General features: G+C 40.4%; 1 protein-coding gene across 5 annotated transcripts in view; it reads right to left on the bottom strand.

Annotated features, from left to right (window-relative positions):
- The window catches only part of mgmt (O-6-methylguanine-DNA methyltransferase), a 412,755-nt gene that overhangs the window by 176,913 nt on the left and 217,503 nt on the right, over positions 1 to 18,339 (bottom strand). For all 5 annotated transcript variants that reach the window (XM_072557616.1, XM_072557619.1, XM_072557615.1 and 2 more), the window contains one exon: positions 5,602 to 5,762. In XM_072557616.1, the coding sequence (XP_072413717.1) occupies positions 5,602 to 5,762 (161 nt within the window). The remainder of the gene's footprint in view (positions 1 to 5,601; positions 5,763 to 18,339) is intronic.

Raw genomic sequence — 18,339 nt, 5'->3', positions numbered from 1 at the left:
TTAGCAAGTTTAGATCTCATGGAATACAGGGAGAACTAGCCATTTGGATACAGAATTGGTCAAAGGTAGAAGACAGAGGGTGATGGTGGAGGGTTGTTTTTCAGACTGGAGGCCTGCGACCAGTGGAATACCACAAGGATCAGTGCTGGATCCATTGCTTTTTGTCATTTATATAAATGATTTGGATGTGAACATAAGAGATATAGTTAGTACGTTTGCAGATGACACCAATTTTGGAGGTGTAGTGGACAGTGAAAGAGGTTACCTCAGATCACAATGGAATCTTGACCAGATAGGCCAATGGGCTAAGGAGTGGCAGATGGACTTTAATTTAGATAAATGCGAGGTGCTGCATTTTGGGAAAGCAAATCTTAGCAGGACTTAATGGTAAGGTCCTAGGGAGTGTTGCTGAACAAAGAGACCTTGGAGTGCAGGTTCATAACTCCTTGAAAGTAGAATCGCAGGTAGATAGAATAGTGAAGAAGGCGTTAGGTATGCTTTCCTTTATTAGTCAGAGTATTGAGTACAGGAGCTAGGAGGTCACGTTGCAGCTGTACAGGACTTTGGTTAGGCCACTTTTGGAATACTGCATGCAATTCTGGTCTCCTTCTTTTCGCAAAGATGTTGTGAAACTTGAAAGGGTTCAGAAAAGATTCACAAGGATGTTGTTAGGGTTGGAGGATTTGAGCTATAGGGAGAGGTTCAATAGGCTGGGGCTGTTTTCTCTGGAGCATTGGAGGCTGAGGGGTGACCATATAGAGGTTTATAGGGGCATGGATAGGATAAATAGACAAGGTCTTTTCCCTGGAATGGGCGAATCCAGAACTGGATGGCATAGGTCTAGGGTGAGAGGGGAAAGGTACAAAAGAGACCTAAGGGGCAACTTTTTCATGCAGAGGGTGGGACGGATATGAAATGAGCTGCCAGAGGAAGTGGTGGAGGCTAGTGCAATTGCAACATTTAAAAGGCATCTGGATGGGTATCTGAATGGGAAGGGTTTGGAGGGATATGGACCGGGTGCTGGCAGGTGATTCTAGATTGGGTTGGGATATCTGGTCAGCATGGATGAGTTGGACCAAAAGGTCTGTTTCTGTGCTCTATATCTCTATGACTCTATCTATGCACTACCCTCTGTGTGAAAACGTTGCCTTCAGGCGTCACAAAGTCAGTCCTTTTTTTTCTAAAAGCTGTTCCTTGGCTCAACGAAACTCTGTCCTTGATTTTTTTCAGAGGGACAATAAACTGGGCCAGGCTCCGATCAGTCTGGTTTGGTACAGAGATGAAAAGGATTTTAGGAGGCCTTTTGTTTATTTGTAAACAGATGAGACTTAAGGCAAAAGTGAGGATTGCAGATGCTGGAAAGCAGAGTTTAGATCAGAGTGGTGCTGGAAAAACACAGCAGGTCAGGCAGCATCCGAGGAGCAGGAAAATCGACGTTTTGGGCAAAAGCCCTTCATCAGGAATAGAGGCAGGAAGCCTCCAAGGTGGAAAGTTAAATGGGGGAATGGGGAGGGGGGTGAGGCTGGGGAGAAGGTAACAAACATCTAAACAGAAAAGACTTCAGGCTAAAGTGGTCATGTTTTAGATGTGACCTGTATAATGAAACAGGAGTGGTCAGCTCTCTAGCTGAGCTGGGCAGTTTTAGTTCAGACTTAAACTGCGAAGTTCAACAGGGAGCTGTGTAGAAATTCTATCTCTTTTCTGCCTCTCAACTTCAACCTGTAAGCATGTGTTCCATTTATACTGGTTTTCAAAGGGAGTTTGTTTATTGGGACTGTTGTGTAAGTTCAGAACAGCATAATTAAGTCTCATTGGATAGGTTGAATTCTGTAGAGGTTCTTTATTCTGTTATTTGTGCTCATTATGTAATTTTGTGAATACATTTTTGTTGGTTTTAAAATCTAGTAGTCAACCTCGCTAATGTGCTCTGGGTAATTTTCACTGTACACTTACCAAAACAAATTACAAAGTTATGGTATGGGGCTGCCTGCTTAAGAATGTTTTGAGTGGTCTGGCTTAGTCCATACCATAGGTCCCTTTTAAATCTTTCCCCTCTCCTCTTAAAACTATGTCCTCTAGTTTTGAACTCGCCTATCCTTGGGAAAAGACCTTTGCTATTCACCTTATCTGTGCCTCCATGATTTCATCAACCTCGATAAAGTCACCCCTTAACTTCCTAAGCTCTCGTGGAAAAAGTTCCAACCCTATCTCTCCTGTCCTTATAACTCAAACCCTCCCGTCCCAGTAACACCTTTGTAAATCTCTTCTGCACTCTTTCCAATTTAATAACATCCTTCCTACAGCAGGACAACCAGAACTGTATGCAGTATTCCAAAAGTGGCCTCACCTATGTCCTATACAGTTGCAACATGATATCCCAACTCCTGTATTTGACGCTCCGACCAATTAAGCAAGCGTACCAAACGCTTTCTGCACAACACTGCCTACTTCTGATGCCACTGTCAAAGAACTATGTACCTGAACCCCTAGGTCTCTGAAATTACTGCACAGAGGCAAATATCCCATCACCAGTCACCCTTTATTTACTTAATTCACTTACACTGGCTGAGGCCAGCCAGCTCAGAGTCAATTCTCAATTAAGGAGATTCTAATCTCCTGGTTATATTTCCTTTTTTTAAACACACTGTATCTTTGGCCCACACACTGAGGCCCAATCCAAGGCCTACCCACTGAAATAACAGCACAAGTCACCCCTCATTCACTACTGCATCAGTACACTGACATTGGCCAGCCAGCTCAAAGTCAGTCACCTGAACCGAGGAGATTCTAATCTCTAAGTAGATCGCAGTCCTGCAGCAAACAACCAAAGGACAGTGCATAAAAATGAACCCAAAGGGCAGCACCCCTAGTGAAACCAGCCTTTGCCAGGGACACACAAAACACATCTCCTGGTTATACATGTATATATATTTTTATCTGTTAATATTCTTTTTTTACTGTGGAGATTCAAAATCCCCTGGTTATATTGGTCAGCCAGGGCTTTTCTGATTGGCTCAGGTTAACAACCCTAATCAATGGCTTTGTAGTTAATGAGGTCACCTTGGTTCCAATTACTACAGTCTCTCTTTTTGACAACACACCCCAGGGCCCTACCTGCGCTGGTTAGTCTTACCAAAATTAAATGCAATCTGCTGCTCATCATCCCAATGGCCCAGCTGAGGTTTAAATTCAGAGGTGAAAATTTTTCTATTTGAGGATTTGCATGGTTAGAAGCAAAAAAAAGTCAGTTGGAACATGGGTGATGACTGAGTGGAACTTGGTGCCTATTAGGATACGACCTGCAGCATTTTAGTTTTACTGAAGTTTAGAGGGTGGAGGATGACCATGACAATATTCCATTACTCAGGTCCAGGCATGAAGGAAGATTTCAGCACAGGGTTGAACAATGTTCCCTCTGACCCGCCACAGAGCTGTGTGCACACTCAGCCACTCCAACAGTGATTGCCCGATTATTGGCTTATCAACATGGACCACAGCAGTAACTGCCCCTTGTGGAAGTCCTTGCTGCACATGAACTTCAGAGGTTCGCACAAAAGGCAAAAAAGGTTAAGGGAAAGCTGGAGTGAAGCGTGTGCTCTTCTTATGAGAGAAGAAAAGCAGTGTGTGGCTCAGCTCAATTCAGAGACAAGTAGCACAAAGGATATGAATGGCTCAGTTTAGCTTTAGAATGTCACTGGATGAATTGTTGGCAAGAGTATTTGAAATTGTGTCTGAAATAATTTGGTTATTTCAAAGTTCAGGAAAAAAAAAGCAGATCTGATAAGCCAGACAAAATGGAAGGATAAAGAGATTTGGTAGTCAGGTAGAGTTGGATGGCTAGTGGAGCCTACATCATGTTGCCGATGATAGATCATTGGGGAGCTCTGGAGATAACAGTGTAGAGAAAGCAGTGTGAAAACTAAACCAATTATCGCTTTCTTTAGATAGATACGAGCGAAACCCAGCAAGGGTCATTCCATCATCATCACTGGAAGTCCCTCACCAGACATTGATGACTTTTTCCATTCTCAGGGTGAATCCATAGGTGGCTGTACAGACTGATGCAGCTTCTGCAGGCTCTTGGAACAGAAGGTGATTGTAGGAAGGGGTGGGTGGGGTGTTGGTATGGCAGCATGCACCTTATGCTGTTTTTGCCCAGGCTTCCGCTTTTTCCTCATGGCAGATCTTGAGGGGTTTGACACCTTCATGAATACTTTAGATGGTCTGGGGAGAGTTATTCCCAGGTGTCTGTGGTAATGCCAGACTTCGCCAGTGAGGCCCTGAGGGTATCCCTGAAGAGCTTCCTCTGTCCATCTGGGGCTTGGCCTCCATTTCTGAGCTGGGAGTAGAGTACCTGCTTGGGGAGTCTCGTGTTGATCATGCAGGTGCAAGAAGTTCAATATTGAGGCAAAAACCTGAAAAAACATCTTCATAAAACCAACTCCTCTCCACAAACCTAGCGACCCTCAGCGGCACCGAATTGCAGAATCCCATCAGCCTCTGGTCTGCCCTCAAGTCCAAGATCAGGAATACCTGTAATAAATTGGCCGATCATTCAACTAGGGAACATCAAGAATGTTTTATAAGAATGATCAAGGGCCATCCCACTAAGCTCGATATGGGACAAAAGGCATTGGAGGAAGATGGTGGGCTCATTATGATGACACTTGCAAGGAAGTTTAAAAGATTGTGGAAGGATAGTGTACCTTGAGTAGTCTCTATCCTTTCAAGTGCATAACAAAGTCACATACCATGAAAGCATGAAGGCGATCAGTAAATTGTGAACAACCTACATATAAACAATGCCAATAGAACACAGTATTTAATGCCAGAGATTAAATGTTAGTTTGACAGTGTCCAGGCATATACTTATTCTAGTCAGAGTTTCACTCTAACTCACACACCATCAACTCCCTACTGAGTACACGTTCTCCACACACGTATGACCAACCAGGTTCTCACCCAATTATCCCTCAATTAACATAAAACCATCACCTATTCCCTAATTCCATTTGGCCTCAGGCATCCCTGCCAGACCCTACTAGATAATAACACACAGCTTTATGAAACCATATGAAAAGGGAATACAGATCAAAAGTATCGGTTCCTAGACTGTCTCTAATGAGCAATTATGAAAGATAAAACTGGGTAACAAGGGGTGACTAAGAAACTCTAACAGCATGTTTCTTTTACAATATTGGGATTATGTGACAATCCAGTAGAATGTATTTTTTCTTTAAGGAACATGCAGATATTGGCAAAAGGACAATACAGGTCAACAATAAGCTCATTGAAAACTTTACAGCTATTCAGATGTGTTTACATTCAGACCTTTCAGTCTGCATATGTCAGGAGTAGAACTGCATCATTTTCAGCTCGCTTGCCAAAATATGTGCAACGTTGTGCCAAAACCAACAGAACCACTTGGAACAGTTAAAGAACCTTATCGTTCCTAAATACTTGATGTTATGTGCTGAGTCTCAAATTCACACAGGATAAAACACTCCATTATATTGTTGTCAAGAAAACAGATATTCAACACAAGTCAAAATTGTGAAAGTCAAAATATTATTACACAAACGCAACTAAACTGCAACAAACCTTGTTGAAAAATGGGATGGTGAAAGGCAGGGAGAGGAAGTTTTTCTGTTGTCCAAGGTTCAGAGAAATAGGCCTGAAGCCAGGTCATACAGTATTTCACTGGTTCTGTCATTTCCTCTTGGCTTTCACATACCTCACAAGTAAATGAGGCCATTCTTGTCCTGCAGAATCAAGCAATAACATTTCTTCAGTAAGTTTGGCATTTGTGAACTTTAAAATGGCTTCAACTGCATGGAAACAATCTTTTGTTACTTTTCAATTTGACAACCACGTCTGAAGAGCAGTCTTCAAAATTGCACATGAATAATAGTTCCCTAATGATTAAAAAAACAATTACAACATACCGAGCATTCTAGTGAAAATTGATTCAAATGCTTGCTGCCTTATACATTCTCTTAATTTTTTTTCTATCAATGAACCCTGAGAGACTTGAACACAATTCATAATTTATGAAGACCAACTTACAATACTTGACTGTTGATTAATATGAAAGTTTATTTTCTATACTGTAGCAACACTGGTTGCATTCAACATGTCAAGTTACTTGTTCAGTGAAAGATAATTATTTATAGACATAGCTCTTTGGAACTATAATAAATCATCCACGTACATCTACTTCCAGGCATGGCCTCAAAATGAAGTCAGAATGAATAATTTTTAACATGTTGTGAACACCTTCAAATACGATTCTTAAATGTAAACCTGCTTGTGATTTTTTCCACAACTCTCAACTTCACAATTTAGCTTAGATATTCCACTTCAATGAAGAAATACATGACCAGAAAACTGTGGGTTTCTTCTGTCTAATTCTACTTCCCAATTAGATATGTAATTTAAGAAGTTTACAATATGTTGGAATTTAAAAACATTTGTAAGTATTCCTAACAATCAAATCATTGAAACGGGTTTCCTGTGATTAACTGATACCAAAAATTGTGTTTAATCAAGAAAATAAAACTGACTTCCTACTAATGGTGATAACTTACTAATTCCTGATAAAACGAGGATAGAAATATTAAGATAGAAAGTAATCATTGCTTACAATCTGTGAAATGTTTAAGTTGCTATAGCCCCCTAAGTGCTTATGATGAGCCCTCCTTAAAAGGGGAGGTCAAACTAATTTGTATCGGTGTGCTTGGAATAAATGTGAACTACTTTTTGTTTGCACGATTTACATGGCAGCTTAACTATGATTTGCGCAAAGAAGTTTTCAGTTTGTATTAAATGGACACATCACATGAAGTAAAACACAGAGCTGTACTTGGTCTTTATGTCACATCACAAAACACTGTGGGACACCATGGAGATTCTGAGTTCACTTCACTTACACCCATCTGCATGGATGAACAACAAAATGAATTTAGCTAGAATTACATTAAACCCACCTCAGGAAATTGTATGTTTTTAACTCGGATTTAATCAGAATTAAGCACCATTTACATAGTACATTTAAATTGGAATTAAGGGCTGATTTAGATCAAATTAGAATTAAAAAGCACCATGTAAACAGGGCTTTGTATCAAGCTGTGTCATGTCATTGATTAACTTAATATATCCCAGGCAGCGCAAGGCAATAAAAAAGCCTATTGTTGGAATGTTACCTGGTTACTTCCCCCATCATGGTTCCTTATGTTAATTAAAATACCTTTGTCCACACTGTTACATTTTAGTGAATACATCATTACGGTTTATTCAAACTCTTAATTCTCTGCAAACTATTTCAAATATGAATGTAAACACTTCCATCCAACAAATCATACAGCAGCTTTAGAACTCCGAATCATGCTAATGTGTATCTGCTGTGTTCATTATTCTCATCTGAATTATGTCAGCTACAAACAAACTGCAAAAACAAATTCAGTTAAGAAAATACATGAAATTTGTTTATATTTACTTAGAATTGTCCTAAATCAGCATTTATTATCAGAGATAAAAGGAATTGAAATGAACAAACATTTAATCATCTTTGCAGTGATTTACAGGACAGTCAATTAATCTACTGCCTATGCCACTCAGTTAGGGACGGCATAGTGGCTCAGTGGTTAGCACTGCTGCCTCACAGTACTAGCGACCCGGGTTTGATTCCAGCCTTGGGCAACTGTCTGTATCGAGTTTGCACATTCTCCCCGTGTCTGCATGGGTTTCCTCCAGGTACTCCGGTTTCCTCCCACAATCGAAAGATGCGCAGATTAGGTGAATTAGCCAAGTTAACTTGCCCGTCGTGTTCAGGGATGCGTAGATGAGGTGCATTAGTCAGGAGTAAATGCAGAGAAATTGGTTAGAAAATGGGTCTGCGTGGATTACTGTTCAGAGGGTCACTGTGGACTTGTTGGGCCGAAGGGCCTATTTCCACACTGTAGGGATTCTATGATTCAGTTTCTTTCCTATCTGTAGCCAGTAAATAGTACATCAGACCATGAGTAGCTATTCAGCCCATCATGGTAAAAACAATGACTGCAGATGCTGAAAATCAAATACTGGATTAGTGGTGCTGGAAGAGCACAGCAGTTCAGGCAGCATCCAATATTATTCCTGATGAAGGGCTTTTGCCCGAAACGTTGATTTCGCTGCTCGTTGGATGCTGCCTGAACTGCTGTGCTCTTCCAGCACCACTAATCCAGTATTCAGCCCATCATGCCTACCTTGCCATTTAATACAGTCATGGCTGATCAAAGACTTCGATGCCTTTTACTCACCCCATCCCCTAACTCTGTACTTCACTGGTAACCAAAAATCTATCAACATCTACTTCAAATGTACTCAAAGCCTTCACAGCCCTCTGTGGTACAGAATTCGGAAGTTTCAACTTGGATCCTAAGTGGCAGCCCCTTTATTTTAAATTGTAGCCCCCGGTTTTATACTCCCCAGCTAAAGGAGACATCCTACTTGCATCAATCCTGTGTACTCTTTTACCCTCATTTTTCTAAACCTGAGAGAATACAGAGCTAGTCTGCTCAATTTCTCTTGACAGGGCATTCCAACCATGTTGGGAGCGAGTCTGGTAAACCTTCATTGCACTCCTGATATGACAATAATATCTTTGGTGAGACAAGGAGATCAAAACGCTACACTGTACTCAAGGTAGCGCCTAACCAAGCTCCTGTACAGTTGAAACAAAACATCACTATTCCTGTATTGAAGTCATTTTGCAATAAAGGCTAACATTCTATGAGCCTTCAAAACAGCTTGCTGCACCTGCAAATTAGCGTCAGTGACTTATTGCCAAGGACACCTTTTGTACATCTACACTTTACAACCTCTTACCATTTCAGAAATTGGGGTGGTACGATGACTCAGTGGTTAGCACTGCTGCCTCACAGGACCAATGACTTGGGTTTCAACCCAACCGTGGGTGATTGTCTGTATGGAGCTTGCACGTTCTCCCTGTGTCTGTGTAGGTTTCCTCCAACAGTCCAAACATATGCAAATTGGGTGGATTGGTCATGCTAAATTGTCCACAGTATCACGGGATGTGCAGGTCAGGTGGGTTAGCCATAGGAAATGCAGGTTTACACAGACAGGGTAGGCGGGTTAGTTTTGGGGGGGGGAGCGGTGTTCTCTTCGGAGGGTCAGTATGGACTCAATGGACCAAATAGGCCTGCTTCCATGTTGTAAGGATTCACTGATTCTGTGAGATACTTTGCTGATCTGTTTCTCCAACCAAAGTGGATAATCTCACATTTTTCCACATTATATTCCATTGGTTACATTCTTACTCAGTACAATAGCTCATAAGTCCGTGTCTTGATCCTGACTTCCAAGTCTTTTAGAAATATGAATGTTTGCATGAGAATAAGTTTTCCTCAAGTAACCTTCATCTAAGTTGATGTATTATTGGCATGCTAACTGCACACGAGGCATAGATTGATTCTGTTACAAATCTATTAACTAATGAATTATATTAATAAATAATCTCAACAGTTGAAGTGCCACCTTATTTACTGTAAATTGGTTCATACAGTTTTATAAACAATACAAATTTATCTGTTACTAAATATGCCTGAAATTCCATGATATCGCACAGAACATCAATCATTTATGATTATGCAGTAGTTAAAAATGTACTACTTCCTACTGGTCTTTTGTTAATGCCATCACTTGGTAACACAGCAGGATTCTATTAAAAGGTTCACTTAACATGATAAAACATATTTTGGGGGTGAGTAAATTGACATAAGCATACTAAACATATGTCAATGTGTAATACTTAATTAAAGAACGAATACACAAATATTAAAAAAAAATTAAAAATAGTTGAGTTCATGCTTTCTTTTTGAAATGTTTTAATATGTATTCTCTTGCAAAAGAACGTTTACCCATATCAATGAAAACAAAGCTGCTAATGATTACTAACATCTGTTTACATTTACAAATAGCTTTTATTTGCTAAATAATGGAACTGGTCAGTCTAAGTCTTGCAGTCCTTTAATTATAATATCATGAAGGCTCTGGAGTCCAATGTGGGTAGATTTTCATTCAGCACCCACTTGGAACTTGAAATTCAAGCTTTTGTACCTCAGGCCTCACTTGGTATGGTTAGGTTAGATAGCTGTCACTAACACCTAGGGGTTTATTAATAGGCAGAAATTAATTGTATGTAGACTGAATTAATGAGATGGAAAAACATGCATATTTCAGCTAATGCTGAGGGGAATGGCCTCTGTTGAAGCATCCTTAATGAAGCAGTCTGTCTAAAGCAATGATGTGCAGAACAGAACCCAGTGAATTAAAGTGCTCAGCTGATCATGTAGGTTGCAACTACTGTAAAAACTGCTGTGAAATGTAAACACCAGACAATGGTTTTAAGCAGAAAGTTGACCCCTGTTGCGCATTCTGCAGCCTGCTATCTACAGATTTATAAATAAATGATTAGATGTAAAATCTCTGGAGGGTTTTTCTTTTCCACAGCAATTACAGGAGCAGATTATTACCATTCAAGTGCAGTTCCAGTTAAAGTTCATTGACTGGCAGGAATCATTCATTTCTATCCTCATGCCTTAAGTCACTGTGACAGAAAAACTTTCAGCTAAGCATGTAGTAAACAAATTGTAACAAGGTAACTCAATACAAACATGTACTTTTGCTCTAGGAGAAAAAAGACAACAGAACTAGCATACCAAATGAGTAAAACAAATTAATTCCTTTATAATATTTTCAGTCAAATTCAATATTCATTGTATAGTCACCTTTGTGAAGGTGTTATATGTTTTGTACAGTGCAAGGAAGCGTAAAATACACCATTGCAGATGTCTGACAAATGAATGATCTGAATTTACATTTGCCAGTAAGATTACAAATGTTCAATTACCATGTGGTTTTTAGTTTTAAACACAGGATGTGCATTTTCTATGACACTCATCTTACAGTAACTACAAGTGTTCCATAATCATTTACAGCCAGTAACATGCCTATCGTAGTGATCAGGTTGAATGCTGCTTGTCTATTGTGGTTCGAAATTACACATTCTGAAAAAGGCCATGTACATGTATATGAATTCACATTCTCCTTCCATCACAGCACTTCCTTTGGGAACCCTCCAAAAAGCTTGTATAAATAGAAAAGAGGAGGATGCTTCTCATGCAAAATGTTATAATGAACACTTATGTGTGAGGGGCAATTAGAAAGTCTTTTGAAAAGACCTTGTATACAAATATTTATTATGCACAGGAAATGATTGATACATACACCATAATGGCAAATAGATATAAGAAAACTTTCCATAATAAACTGATAGTATAATCTTCAGCACATGACACAATAAATACTTTACACAGTGTTTGAGTCATCTTGGAACAGTTTCTAAATACTATAATTGTACTTCATATAATCTGCTTATATGTAAACATTCTAGAATTGGAATATACATTACTTGGATACTAGACCTGAGGAGCATGGGATGATAGGACTTGAAAATAAGCTCCCAATGTAACCTTGTTTATTTGGCGAACATTAGTCAGTGGTGTATGGATAGTTTCTACGTCATATACAAAGAGCCATCTCTACACTCAATACTATCAACTTGACATACAATTAGCCTGCCAATCACATTCCATGTGCATGTAGACAAAACATTACCCACTACAATGAACGCGAGTACCAGTTGAGTGATAGTAATGAGCTGATTGCCTAACCATCTCTTTACCAAATTAAAACAGAAAAATAGCCCAGCTGATTAAGACAACTCTGCACTGGTTGGAGATTGACTGAAGCTTTGCAAATTGTAAGTAATAGGAGATGATCCTATCATCATATGTCAAAATTTGAATTGCCATTGTAAAATCATCTTTTCAATTACAATTTTATGTTAGTAGCCTCAAATCAGGATGACAATGGAATGCAAAAACCATATTCCTTTAAAGCAGGATCTACAGTTCAACTCATTAACTACATGCTGTTGGACAACGTAAATTGGTTTTAGATTTGGTTCAAATTCTTCACTTCTGATCTTAAAAAAAGCTATTTGCTTTCTGTCTCTACACAGCTGCTGATTAACAATGATTTCAATTGAATTGCCACATGTTGTGATCCTATAATCATTTTGAATAGTTGGAAAATATTACCACAGGTTAGAACTTCCATGGATTATGTTACAATAGTAGTAAATATGGACCACCAAATTTTAACTGTTATAACTGAGACCTTTCATAGAACATAGAACATTACAGAGCAGTACAGGCCTTCGGCCCTCGATGTTGTGCCGCCCTGTCATACTAATCTGAAGCCCATCCCACCTATACTATTCCACGTACGTCCATTTGCCTGTCCAATGACGACTTAAATGCACTTAAACTTGGTGAATCTACTACCGTTGCATGCAAAGCATTCCATACCCTTACTATTCTCTGAGTAAAGAAACTACCTCTGACATCTATCTTATACCCATCTCCCCTCACTTTAAAGTTGTGTCCCCTCGTGTTTGCCGTCCCCATACTTGGAAAAAGGCTCTCCCTATCCACCCTATCTAACCTTCTGATTATCTTGTACGTCCCAATTGAGTCACCTCTCAACCTTCTTCTCTCTAACGAGAACAGCCTCACAGCCCTCAGCCTTTCCTCGTAAGACATTCCTTCCATACCAGGCAACATCCTAGTAAATCTCCTCTGCACCCTTTCCAAAGCTTCCACATCCTTCTTATAACGCGTTGACCAGAACTGTACACAATACTCCAAGTGTGGCCACACCAGAGCTTTGTACAGCTGCAGCATAACCTCCTGGTTCCGGAACTCAATCCCTCTATTAATAAAGGCCAAAACACTGTATGCCTTCTTAAAAACCCTGTCAATCTGGATGGCAACTTTCAGGGATCTGTGTACATGGACACCGAGATCTCTCTGCTCATCTGCACTCCCAAGAATCCTACCATTAGCCCAGTACTTTGCATTCCGATTACTCCGGCCAAAGTGCATTACCTCACACTTGTCCACATTAAACTCTATTTGCCACCTCTCAGCCCAGTTCTGCATCCTATCTATGTCTTTCTGCAACCTACGACATCCTTCGTCACTATCCACAACTCCACCAACCTTAGTGTCATCGGCAAATTTACTAAACCACCCTTCTAAGCCCTCATCCAGGTCATTTATAAAAATGACGAACAGCAGTGGACCCAACACCGACCCTTGCGGTATGCCACTAGTAACTGGACTCCAAGATGAACATGTACCATCAACTACAACCCTCTAAAATGTTTTGTTAAAAGAAAGAAACATTTATCGCTGCAGAGATAACCTGATCACAGAATTAAATAAACTGTCTGCACTGAAATGAGCATTTCACATAAAGACTTTGAAACCAAACATATGCATCTGCATCAAGAAACTTATTTTCTTTTATTAGTTCACTTCGTAGTTTTATACAAAAGGGAGATTAGATGATCACCTGCCAGTTAGACAGCTTGGAAAGACAATGGAGACAGAATCAAGATTACATATTAAGCTGCATTTCAATAGCTGCTGCTGAACAGGAAAGCTGAAAGAAGAAAACAGATTTTTAAGTAAGAATCAAAAAGATTTTTTCTTTTTCTCTCTCTCTCTCTCTCTCTCTCTCTCATTCTCCCTTCCTACCTGCTTCGCTCAAAAACTTAGAAACAACATCTAGTGAGAAACCAAACTGAGAAAACAACCAAAAACTCAAGGACATTTAGAAACTTCAACTCTGCTAAGGATACAAGTCAACAACTAAACAACTATGGGCATAACTTTGAAATAACCCCAACATGTCAAAGATTCTAATGGACATTTAAACGGTGAAACCTTTAGTTTTGCTTTCAGTACCTGATACACTCTCCATTAAACTTATTACTTGCACTCATGTAAGTGTTTGTTGTTGCATTTCAGTGTTTTTTTTCTCTCAAATTTAGCAGGTAGTAAATGTCCTTGCACATTCACTCAAGAAAATCTTGTCATTTGGTCCTTCATTTTGATCTAGTAACTATATGTCTGTTTGTCATGAAATCCAGCTGTGTGCTGGAAAGAATTAAAAATGTTGTTGCAACCAATCACGACAGGGTTGAAAGGGAGCAGAAAAATCCCTCTCCTCACCTGGCCATAATTTCAATGACAACTGTTCACGCTGATTTAGAATCACAGAATCCTTATATTCGACCCATCAAGTCCACACCAACCCCCTCCCCCACAAACAGCAGCCCACCCAGACCAAACCCCCTACTCTATTCCTGTAACAGTACATTTCCCATGGCTAAAGCACCCTGTACAGTATGGGCAATTTAGCATGGCCTAACCATCTACCCTGTGCATCTGGAGACTGCGGGAGGAAACCAGAACATCCAGACAAAAACACCACGTACACACGGGGCGAATGTGAAAACTCCACACAGATAGTCACTCATGGGTGGAATCGAACCCAGGTCCCTGGTGCTGTAAGGCTGAAGTGCTCGCCACTGTATCACCTGGCATAACTAACTTTATTTACAAGCATTATTTTGTTATAATTGTGGTAAATATTGACCACCAAATTTTAACGTATAACTAAGAGGTTTCATTGACTAAAATGATTTTCTTAAAAGAAGGAAATTATAATGCGGTAAATTTTTTCCGAACATTAGAGTACAAGATGATAAGGTAAGTAGCATACACTTCCTCATACATCTATTCCTTTCTCAGTACTAAGAATGGAATAAAACCTAAGTGGTCTATAATGCTTGATAGCCGACCAGATATCTCATGTTCCAGGATAATAAGCTAATTAATCACAATGTACTCATCCTTAATAGTTCAAAATGCACTAAGATCTGAACACCACTGCATAAGAATATAAGCTTGCATGATTCCCATCTTTTATGGCAAGAATTTCTTCAGGACTTGAGGCAGACATACAATAGTTCTGAGAGTCAAAGAGATGAGTTGGGGCCCAATAGAATTGTGTTTCCACCTGGAAACTCAGACTAGGGGAATATCATCTAAATTGGTGCACACAGCAGTTTCTTTAATCTCTTACAAGCTTGAAGTAGGAATAACAAGGCACGGTTCCAAGATGCAGACACATGCTAATATACCCATACTTCCACTGCCCTAACTAGACCGGCAAGAACTGAATTTCAGTATCCAACTGAGTGGATTGGCCTGCCAGAAGGTCTCCAGAAATAGTCACTTAGTGCACTTGAGTAAACAGACTTGCTGTCAAAGCTTTTCATCAGACGTACTCATAAGAACACCAAACCACAAAGGGAACAATAATCTATGTTGTATGGGAAGTAGGTACTGATTAGTTGTCAAGTGGACTCTGATTGGGACATGCATTGCTATAGAAAATGCACTCCAAAACAGTTTCACTGCTAAACTTACATCTAACTTTAAACCTGGGAAGTTGACCCTGAGCAGACATGGCATTGCTATGAGGAATGAAGCAAGAATTGGCTGCCCCTCTAAACTTTGGTTAAGATTAAAAGCCACCGTAAATGGACATGTTCTTTCTGTCTGCACGTGGAAAGTACATATTTCAGCCTCAGTGCAAAAATGGTAGTTTAAAAAATTGCTATCATGTTCAATGAAAGAGCAGTTCTGTCCAGGATGATGTTGAATTCTTAAGTATGCTGGTATTCAGGCAAGTTGTTAAAATTCATTAATTCATAAATTCATAAATTCTCAAAATTTGTGAGAAGATTTGTTGCTCGGGTGCTCGTTGTTGTGCCAACCTGTGCCAACCACCTAAGCGCCACATACGAACAACTCCAGTTCCTGTATGAATGCCGAAAGAATTGAATCCTTCCACCATGTGTCAGATACAGACCACCAGTCAACAACCCTCAAGCCAGAGACACAGCCAGACAGAACGGATTCAGGATGATCCAGGTAATGATTCCAGACACACACAACAGACTACACAAATACAAACATGAAATTGCGCGCCAAAAATCGTTAATTTCAAAAACCACCAATCAGGAATGGACCCGGACCATAGAACAGGCCGTCACCATAGGACAGAACAGGACCACACACTGCAAAAAAATGGCACTAAAAGAAAAAAATGGCCAAACTAACACACAACAGAGAGGACACCACAACACACACCTGGGTTAGAAACCTCTCCCACAGACAGCTCACAGACACAGAAGGAACAATACTGGCCAAGGGACTCAACTATAACCACAGGGATGCCAAGACAGCAGACTTCCCAGCAGCACTAGAATGCACACTCAGAAACAATGGACTGACAGAAGAGACACAACAAACAGTGAGACACAGTATCGTACCCCTGATAACGAGGAAAAGACAAACACACAACCTCAACACCAAGGAGAGGGAAGCACTAAAAACACTAAAAAATGATAAGAACATAATCATACTACCAGCAGACAAAGGCAGAATGACGGTCATCCTGGACAGAGCAGAGAACATCCAGAAAGCGCAACAACTACTTGCAGATACCAACACCGATCAAAAGAGAGTGTTTGACCCCACCCCACAGCTCACCAATAGGATAAACAACACACTGAGGAACCAGCAAAAAAACGGACAGATAACCAGGTTTGACCTACAGAGAATGAAACCTGAAAACAACACCACCCCCAGATTCTATGGACTACCTAAAGTGTACAAACCAGACATCCCACTCAGACCCATCGTTTCACTACCAGGGACACCATCACACAAACTGGCTAAAGAACTACAACAGAAACTGAAACACCTGATCAGCAGATCCAGACACTCTATACAGTTAACACAGGAATTCTTGGACATCATCAGAAATATATGCATAGACAAGGAAGAAACTATGGTCTCATTCAGTGTAACAGCACTGTTCACCTCTATGGACAAAACCCTAACCAAGGAAACAATAGCCAACCTGCTGGACATACAGAACAGACAACAAGAAGGGAACCTATCAACAAAGACTGCATACTCAAACTATTGGACCTGTGCTTCACAACATACTTCACATTCAACAACCAACTATATTAACAAATCAATGGCACACCCATGGGCTCACCCATCTCTGGACTCATAGCAGAGGCTGTAATGCAAAGGTTAGAACAGTCTTACCGCAAATTCAACCCAAACTCTGGGTCAGATATGTAGATGACACCTTTGTAGTCATTAAAAACACAGAAATAGAAAACACACACCAGATCATCAACGCCACACTCACAGGAATCTGATTCACTAGAGAGGAAGAAAAGGACAACCAACTCCCATTCCTAGACGTGATGGTACAGAGAACACCGAACGGAGAATTCACCACAAAGGTTTACAGGAAAGCCACACACACAGACCAAGTCCTCAACTACGAAAGCAAACACCCCACACACACAAAAGAAGTTGCATCAAGACACTGTTCAAAAGGGCCACAACACACTGCAGTACACCAGAACTGCAAAAAGAGGAAGAAGTACACCTCTACAATGTATTCACCAAAAACGGATACCTCCGCAATTTCATCAACAGATGCCTAAGGGAAAGACAACGGAATGAGGACATGCCAAAAGCCAAAGGACTAGCCATGTTACCATACATCAAGAACACTTCTGAACTGACAGCCAGACTATGGCGACCACTAGGACTCATAACAGCACACAAACCAACAGCCACTCTCAGACAACAACTCATCAGGACAAAGGACCCGATACCCAGCATGAGCAAAACCAACGTAGTGTACAAAATCCCATGCAAGGACTGCACAAAACACTACATAGGACAAACAGGAAGACAGCTAACGATCCGTATCCGTGAACACCAACTAGCCACGAAACAACATGACCAGCTATCCTTAGTAGCCACACACACGAATGACAAGCAACATGTGTTTGACTGGGACAACACTACCATTATAGGACAAGCCAAACAGAGAACAGCCAGGGAATTCCTAAAGGCATGGCACTCATCCACAGATTCTATCAACAAACACATCGACCTGGACTCAATATACCGGCCACTACAGCGGACAGTTCAAACTGACAACCGGAAGCGGCAGAGACAGGCCATTATAAATGCTGGAGGAAACAGCACAGAAGCGCTTCACAGGAGGCTCCCAAGCACTGAGGATGTCACCTAGACAGGGGACAAAACGTCTGCAACACAAATTCCCAGCTCGGCAAACAGAACCACAACATTCATTGTACCTTTTGACTTAAAGCTTGTAGATGGTGGAGAGCTAGTAAGGGACCAAAAGTTGAACCACCCATTGCATTGAGACAGAAATGCAGGGAAATCTATTGTGAGTTAAATTTAGAGTAATTGTACTGAATGCTTTTTTTTGATCATGTCATCTGGTCAATACAGA

This window comes from Chiloscyllium punctatum, chromosome 38 (assembly GCF_047496795.1).
Source record: "Chiloscyllium punctatum isolate Juve2018m chromosome 38, sChiPun1.3, whole genome shotgun sequence".
NCBI lineage: Eukaryota > Metazoa > Chordata > Chondrichthyes > Orectolobiformes > Hemiscylliidae > Chiloscyllium > Chiloscyllium punctatum.
This window is presented reverse-complemented; position numbering and strand designations above follow the sequence as displayed.